General features: G+C 42.5%; 1 protein-coding gene across 1 annotated transcript in view; it reads left to right on the top strand.

Annotated features, from left to right (window-relative positions):
• LOC109324373 (dual specificity protein phosphatase 13-like) overlaps positions 1-8766 on the top strand; it is a 10570-nt gene extending 1804 nt beyond the window's left edge. Inside the window, exons 2-5 of the mRNA XM_019556361.1 lie at positions 2711-2841; positions 3175-3392; positions 7836-8068; positions 8124-8766. Coding sequence (XP_019411906.1) covers positions 2729-2841; positions 3175-3392; positions 7836-8035 — 531 coding nt within the window. The 5' untranslated portion in view covers positions 2711-2728 and the 3' untranslated portion in view covers positions 8036-8068; positions 8124-8766. The remainder of the gene's footprint in view (positions 1-2710; positions 2842-3174; positions 3393-7835; positions 8069-8123) is intronic.
• Positions 8767-9064: the final 298 nt, after the last annotated feature.

The following is a 9064-nucleotide window of genomic DNA, read 5'->3' as shown; positions in this document are numbered from 1 at the left end:
AGGGCAGGGTGGGGGCTAGGATTGCAGGGCAGTTAGAGTGCAGGGCAGAGCCATGATCCCATCCCTGCATGTCCCTGTACTGTCGCTGTCCCCATCCACTTGTCCTGCTTCTGAACACTGCTCCCTGTATCCATGGATCCCTCTCAGACCCCACCAGTCTCAATCAAGCTTTCCCACTAGGTGGGCCCTCTTGGTCCACATGTGCCACCTCAAGGGCACTCATTGCTTTATGTGCTAATCAGGACCTCCATCCTCTCTTGTAGCTGTGCCTATGCCTCACAAGTGTAACAATCAACCAGTTCAGTGGGTCCTGGATCCTCATCTCCAGTCCACTCTGGGCTGTGGGCCCTGGTACCTTGTCTTTGGCCCCCTCTAGGTTGAAGGCCCCTGGCTTGGCCCTTCTCAGTTGCTTTACAACCACTTACCCTGCCCACCAGCAGGATCAACCCTCATGTGCATTTCTGGCACTACTGGGACCTCCTGACCTTCTCTATAGTTCCAAAACTGGTCTACCAGTTAAAATTTAAACCCCAAACCTAAGTGCAGTGGCTACAACTTATTTCTCTAAGCACACTGGCTATTTTCTGAAATCCCCCTCCATACTGAATCTAATCCTCTTCCACCCCTCAGCTCCTTGCTGACATCTCTCAGGGAGAACAGGATCTCAGGTCGGTCTCTCATCAGCAGGCATCTTACTGCAGAGCTTCATGAACAGACTGACTGCCCTAGCTCTGGTCTGGGTTTATATGCCATCCAAGCCCAGCCCCTTTCTAGTCAGGCAACTCCCTGGGCCATCTGCAGGTGCCCTCTAATGAACTTTGCTTACTTGCCTTCAGGGTAGCCTATAGCAGCAGACCTAGCAGTTGTCTTGCCTTGTTTCCAAAACAAGACTGTTTTGTAGTAATGCGAGGAATCTCCTAGTATTGCAGTATGTTTATTGCTACTTCCCCAGGTTTCTCTACTATTGTACAATTGCTGTGCAACTAGCATAGCAATAGTCACTTCCCATTTATGGGCTCTGGCTGTCTATTTCTTTATAGCTAGCCCCACTCTCAATTGCCTAAGCACAGTTTTTTTCTTATTTTCCTCTCTGTTACAATACCATAATGTAAATATTCAGTAAATCACTGCCTCTCCCTAAGAGGGATTGTAAGAAAACGATCTAGCCCAATAGGCATTACAACAGTAAATATTCAAGCATCCGCTTGATGGTAAATTTCACCTCTTCCTACTCACCAAACCCAGAAATGAGCCACGTTCAAGTACTCCAGAGACAGAAATCTTGAGAGTCAGCAGAGTGGAATACCTTCCGGGTAGCTGTACTGCCCCCTTCCTAGGTTTGGCATGTGCTTCTCAGCAGCACCATTGAAAGTATTGTGGAAGTGGCATAAACAAAACACTTTGTACCCATTTCATTCCTTGGCTGCTCTTCAATGAAAACAACTGGTCATGCAGAAATGTGGTAAACAGCATTAATTATGAAAGCTATAATCAGAATGAAAAAGTACAAAACATATGGCTATAGATTGTATCCCTTATATCAGTGGTCCCAAGTTTCACTGACCCCTGGGCAAAAACACCAAGCAGGCAACATCATACTGTTCTCTCCCCATCAACCTTAGGTTTAACTTTATTTCCTGTGTCTGAGCAATTTCCTGTGCCTGCTGTGGTTTGAGGATCATTGCCCAAGATGAAAAGTCAGTAGTTTCATCCAGTAAGACACTTCAAAGCATGGGCGGCACACCATGACATCATAATTCACTTGATATCTGTTCTCATGGTTACTATGTCTTTGGAACACCTTGAAGTAGCTATTGTTTTATTGTAGTTGCATTTGTACTATCCTTTGTGTTCTTTCTATCTGTGACTAGCAGGTTTGTGGTTATTCTTCATCAGGCCTTTTATTATGGTTAAAGCATGGATAGATCTTTCTAAATGCATGTTCCTAGCTCATTGTCTAAGATCTGATTGTGCTTAATCACAGATATATCTGGGGAAATTATGGTACACTGCAGGCAAGGAACCAAACATGTACATAAGGTTGAATATAGTGCCATTGCTATTGTTGTTAGGGTTTGGAGACAGCATCTGCATCTGAGTTGCATTTTTTCAAATAAATAATTTCACCTGAAAAAATTAAAGTGAGAGGATCACTCTCTACCACTAAGTCTTCTTAATGTGTTAACTTAAGAAAGAGGCATCTAGGACTCAGCAAACTTATTAGGACTTTAGGGAGCTTCTGGGCTTCCACAGCATTTGAGAGAGGTTCATCAGCAGGTTGAGATTCATGCTTAGTATACTCCTTGACTTAACTATTAGGCCTGTGCGAAGCAGCTAGTATTTGCTTTGGATTCAGCCAATTTGGGGAACAGTGATTTGATTCAGTGATTCGCATAAATTGCATAAAACAATTTTGCTGATTTCAGTGCTCCTTTAGTGATTAAGCTTTGCCTTGTCATGTCAGAGTTCATTCAATGACTTTCTTTCCTAAGTGAGTGCAACAGCAGTTCTTCTACAGTGTGTTTAATTGGCTCCATGCCAGCTGCTGACCAGCACCTGTTGCCACCAGTCCCCATGAATTAAAAATGACACCTCGGATTGTTGAAAATACTGAAGTAAACAAGGCATTGGTTATTCAGTCTCCTGGATTTTGGAAAGCGCTGCTTTTGTTTGAATAACAATGGCTGAAGCAGCTGTGTTTCTTTCAAAGGAGCCTGAAGGTTCTGGCATGTGCGTGGCTGAGGTTCCAACTATTAAAGACATAAAGAAGCTTTTGAATACTGGGCGTCCTTCTTGTAACCATGTTGATGAAGTATGGCCTGACCTCTTTTTAGGGGACTTGTAAGTATAACTTTATTGAATGGCTCAGTAAACTTTAACAGCAGGACTGTATTTTTTGCCTTTTTCAACCGGATCCATTTCTTGTATTCCTATTTCTTATTAACAAGTGATGCATTTAGCAACTTTGTTCTTTATCTTATGAACATTTTAACATTTACTGCAGGCCCTAAAATCAGTTTTAGGTAAAATTCTTCCTGGGATCATTAATTATAATGCAGTCCCAAGAAACAATTCATTATAATTACATGCCACATAAAAAAGAGTAAACACAAATGAGACAGCTTTTCCTACTCTGCCAATATCTCTTTGATACTTTGTTTGTTTTTTTCATAGAGTTACAGCTCACAACAGGTTTGGTTTATGGAAGATGGGAATCACTCATGTTCTAAATGCTGCCCATGGTACAATGTTCTGCGAAGGAGGACATGACTTTTATGGCACTACTATTGACTACTATGGTGTACCAGCCTATGACCTTCCACACTTCAATATTAGCCAATATTTTTCATCTGCAGCAGAATTTATACATAAAGCCTTGAACACACCTGGAGGTACGGATTTGTTGATGATCACTTTTAGATGTTAAATTACATATTACTTTGGCAGAATGATCCATATTTGAAAGGGGATATATGTACACTCCTAAGATGCATCCCCACATGGAGAAATGTGCACTTGCAGCAACAAAAAAGTAGTGGCACAAATTTGTACAGCTGCTTTTCACCACTGCACATGCCCCTGCATGTGCGCTTTGGTCTAGGTGAGGGGTTCCCAAAGTTTTTATGCCACAGCTTGGCAAACCACAGCCCAGCAGTCGCAGCCAACCACAGCCAGGATTTCTGGCCAGAAGACAGGTAAGGATATCCCCACTCTGCCAGTAGGGGTGTGGGCCAAATCCTGCACAGGCCCTGCAGAAGGAGCTGCAGCCTCTCCACCTGGCTGTGGTGCGGGGAGGCCACAGTTTGCCAGTCTGCAGCCACTTCCAGTCCAGCAGCCAACCTGCCACAGCCCAGCCTGGGGCCATGGCCCAGGGATTGGTCTAGGGCAAAAGGTTCCACTTCAGGAAAATGCTTTTCCCTGTTCCTCCTGACTCCCAGCATGCCAGAGGAGCTGGGGTGAAAGCAAAGGAGGGAAGATGCTCTGGCTGGCAGCCGAAGTGTTCCCCAGAAGGACTGAGCCTCTGTAGTGTGCACCACATCACTTTTTTTCACAGAGTTATTTTTTTTTTTGCAACTGGAATTTTCAGGTAGCAAATTTTGCTCCTACATAGCAAATTTGCAGTGCGGGGCACACTTTAACGTGCCAAGTGTAAGATTTGTGGCACCACAAACCACATGTGCCTGAACATCTGGATCCAGTCTTGGTTACCTGCTAAACACTTGTCCCAATGTTTAAGGATAAACAGAATCTGTGTTCAGGCATATAGTGAACAATTTCTTAAGGTGATTTCTTTTATTGGACCAAGTATGTAGTGGGGATAAAGTTGGACAAGTTTTTGAATGCACGGCCTTCTTTGTCAGGTCCTTCCATTTGAAAGCCTGTTGAACTTTATCCCATCTACAATAAAAGCTTTGTTATCCGGCACCCACGGGGAATGGAGAGAGCTGGATAACAAAATATGCCTGATAACTAAGTGGCCTGAACAAGCATCTTTGCCCTTACAAGCCCTTGCTTGTCGGCATGCCTGTTAACAGCACGCTGGCTTGTAAAGTGGCAGTTAACTCAGATTTTGCTGTATATACTTGGTCCAATAAAAGATATCACCCTAAGAAATCATTGGCTCAGGAATATAGATACACACATACAAGAACCCACAGAACTAAGATATAAGAGCAAGGGTCCAGAGAAAGTGAGAGGCAGAAAATAAAGGAGACTAAATAAAGCCAAAACACTTAGAAAGTAAGCCTGAGTAAAAAGAGCAAAAATCCAAATATCTAAAATGGATACTAATAATAGAAGAATGAACACCAATAATTCCTGAAGAGCAATTATAATTATGGAGAAATTATGCTTTATGATTAGGTAAATAAAGAACAAGGGAGAGCATAAAGGCAACATAGTCTGAAAAGAGAGTTACAGAATTAGTCCACCCTTACTTTATTTTAAATCTGTTCTTAAGCACTGGCTTGGCCTGAGCCCCTTTGGATGTTATTCATTTTTCTGTGTGGAAAGCTCACAGGCATGATCTAAGTATGGCATTGTCCATGATTCTATTAGAATTCATAGATTAGTAAGGCTGAAAGGGATTTCAAGAGACCACTTAAGTCCAATCACAAATTGAACCTGCAACCCTAGTGTTATTTGTACTATTCTCCAACCAGCTGAGCTAAATCACTGCTATAACTACTTCATGCAACAACATCTTGGAAGAAGTAAGCAACCTCACCATACTGGTTGGTACTAAATTATCTAAAGCAAATTCTCTGGCAAGCCCATTTCAGTTAATTTGTTTATTTTATTAGAGCTCACAAGCAGCCTTGGCAGGCCAAACCTTTTGATACCTTTGCATATGTTTAAAAAAAATACTTTTTAAAAATAATGGTATATGTGTAAAGGGACTAAGTCCTGATCCTGCAACCCTTACTCATGTGAAAAGGCTTATTCATTGCAAAAGAATGCCTTACTTCTTGCATAAGGGAGGACAGCAGAATTTGACATTGAAAAATATGTGTAGCTTTAGTGCATTATACAAAGAATAATGAAGAACCCTTTGCACTGTACCTGTAGTCACTACTATACTAAAAGAAAGTAATAATTATCTAATGGCACAGACGGCCATACCCTAGCTGATATAAATTGGTAGTTCTCTAGTGACTGGAGATAACTACAGCAATTTGAGGTGCTATTCCCCAAAAAGAAGGACTGTACATCAAGGCAAACTGTTGCACAGAAATAACACTCCTATTTGTCTTGCTGATTAATGTTTGTACCATCCTTCTATGCCCACTTCTACAACCCCAATTCTTCTGGGTAGCCCCTCTGAAGTCAATGTCCTGGTTCTCCCCCCATTCAGATCAATGTAGTTTAATTGCCCCCTTGTCTTTTTTCCTTGATTTATACAAGTGTAGCTAAGTTCAGGTTCAATCCTGATACGACTTCTCAAACTGATAATTATTATTCATGTGAGTAAATGTTGCATAATTGGACTCCATGTTTCTAGCAAGTTACCATATTTTCTCACATGACTCACTCCTCCCAAATAAGACGTGGACCTTATTTTTGTGAAAGCAGAATGAAGAGTTTTCCAGAGTTTTGCACAGAACAGGAATAGAGTCTAATATTCAGATCACTCATCCTACTTTTACTATTTAACCAAAAGCTGCAACCCTAGCTACTGCTGAAGGCTGGTCTCCAGGGGTGGCTCTACCATTTTAAAAAGAGCTAAAAACAATCTACGTGTAGTAGGCTTACCTTTTCAGGGCTTGGGTTGAGTCCCAGGCTCAAGGGTCTGCTGTTTGATTGGTGGAGCCCACCCACCAATCCAGAGGCAGCACAAGGGAAGCAATGCCGCACCCTTTCCCGAACGGAGCTGGCAAGGAGCAGCTGCACCTCAGTCCGAACTGCAGCAGCCAGATCCAGAGAACTTGAGTGGGGGAAGCCCCTGAAGAGTATAAAAGGGGAGTGTGTTTGGGTCACTGGGGAGATGACGAGGAACAGTGAGGAGAGAAGAGCTCTGGAGACGGCCATCCTTGGGACCCTGCTTGAGCTTCAGTGGGGTGCGAATTAGTGCATGGGGATTAGGCTCTAGGAGCCACTTGAGGTGGCTTGAGCCTGTAAACCCAGCAAGGGCAGTCGGTGTGCAGATTGGCACACAAAGACCTGGCCCTGGGAACAGCTCAAGGCTGCTCAGGCATTAGAAGCACAGGTCGGCACATGGAGAATCGCCTTGGAAGCAGCTCATGGCTGCTCACATTAGCCCTGGCCCAGGTCAAGTGACCAGAGCCCCACAGTGCGGCTCCACCTTTAACTAAGAGAGCCCCGCAGTGCCTGGGGACCGCCCCCTTCCCCCTGAGCACCGCCGCAGCTGCCTCTGGTGGAGAAGATGCCATTGCCTCCCTCCACGTCCCCAGAACTCATTCTCCACCTGCCTCCCAGCTCTGCCCTCCCCCACGAATATTTGAATCCGTGAATCCAGAGTTCACAAATAGCGAGGGTTTCCCTGTACTGGTATTGTTATTTGTAAAGGTTTAAAGAAATATTATTGTTAATTGACTTGGGTTATATAGGTTAATATCCCTATGTGTTAATTGTGTTGTACAGGTTATAAGTTATAAGTTATTTGGTTCATATTTGTTATTATATGTGAATTGCAGAATACTATATATAGCATTATATGTTAAGCCTTGTAAATATTCTATATTAAGTGTCTGTATTTATTCTTGTAATAAATTGTACATCGTTAAGTCCTTGGTTTTGGCCTAGCTTTATAGAGAGGGGAGGAAGTCGCTCTAGTAGCTGACCCCTTCCCCAGCACCTCGCCTGACCACCACCACTGTCACTGGAGGACAGGGCACACCCTCCAGGTGTACCCAGACTCCATACAGGTCTGTAAAGAGACCAGGAGTAGCTAGCAGACAGCAAAAATGCCTAAAGAATGGTTAGCTTGATTAGTGGAGCATCAAAAAGGAGAGACAGTCATTAACACCTGAAGAGCAAGAGCTATTAAATCACTTGGATCCCTCAGCTGCCTGAATAAAAATGCCACTGCTCCTTCTTGCGGAGCAGGCATCAAAATGTGCTGCTTCTATTCCAGACAGAAAATGAGCTTTCTCACTTAAGACAAGTGCCACAATTTGGAGGAAGGGTGCATATGTAATTTGAGTAAATACAGTATAGGATGTACATACCAGGATTAAAATGAAAGCTTTTTAACTGGATTGGTTTGTCCAGAGTATTGGGGAGGGGTGGGGGTTGAGCTTCTCTTTAATTTAAACTTTATCTGACATATGGCTTCTCTTCCAAAAACTGTCACATTTTTCCTTTTCTTTTATCAGCAAAAATTTTGGTGCATTGTGCAGTTGGAATGAGCAGGTCAGCTACTCTGGTACTGGCTTACCTCATGATAAAACACCAGCTTTCATTGGTCAAAGCCATTGAAACAGTGAAGGAACATCGATGGATTTCACCTAATCAAGGATTTTTGAAACAACTGAGAAATTTAGACATTCAGCTAAAGCAAAAAACAGGCTGCTGATCAATGAATGGAGCAGAATAATTTTCAAGTCACTTTCAGAAGAGATCATTTTAACAAATAATAGATAAAATACTAAAATTCAAAGTACTTTTTAAATGTCAAGGAATGTTTCCATAAACTTTCATTCTTCATAATCATCAAATGCATTATTAAACATTATCTAGTAATCATACATGTTGGCAAAAATTAAAAATGCAGACTAGAAACCAAAATAACCACAGCAGTCAACACTATGTTAAGAGATTTTTTTGATGCCACAGTTCCATTGAAAGGGCAAATTGTGCCTGATTAAACAGTACCAGCTCTCTGAGTACTTCTAAGCCACAACAGGGCTGTTTCCAGGGGGCTACTACATGGCTCTATCACACAGTTTAGAATAAATGTGTCATTCCCCTAAGCTTGGGACAGGTCTTGGATCTCTCCAAGAATTTTAACAAACCGTGCCACAGAGTTGAGGTCTCATGTACATTAAAAAATGGCTGTATACTGTAATCAGAGCCCTTCATTTGGCTACATTTGCAGTCTAGAAGGAACAACATATGTCTCACTGTGCTTCCTGCCTCCCATGATGCTGAGAGCTACTCAGAAGTGCACCCAGTACACACAAGTCTCAGAAACAATCAAGATTCACTCTTTGGAGTCAACACCCTGACTTGCTTGCTTGAAGTCCTATATCTGCAGAACAAACATGATTGGAGAAAGTGTCCCAGTCTTATCAACTTGCTGAAATTGTCCTGGTACTGTTAGAAATATTATTAAAAATGCATTATCAATAGCAGATTTAGAAAAAAACACAGCTGCTAGCCCTCCTTGTCTCCTTAATTGGAGAGGGAAGGGGGGGGTTGGAAATTGAAGGGAAAACCACCAAAGGCCCTTTGTACTAAGGTATCACTCTCTCTTTGTTCTGCAAATTTACTATCTCTTTGTTACACTAAATCACACTTTCTTTCATGACCCCCACATTCTTGGGCTAAGATAAGAGCAATTGCCATTTTAGCCTTCAGGTTGAACCTTGAGTAACCTTGGATC

Source organism: Crocodylus porosus, unplaced genomic scaffold (genome assembly GCF_001723895.1).
Source record: "Crocodylus porosus isolate Cpor-Errol unplaced genomic scaffold, CroPor_comp1, whole genome shotgun sequence".
Classification (NCBI taxonomy): domain Eukaryota; kingdom Metazoa; phylum Chordata; order Crocodylia; family Crocodylidae; genus Crocodylus; species Crocodylus porosus.
This window is presented reverse-complemented; position numbering and strand designations above follow the sequence as displayed.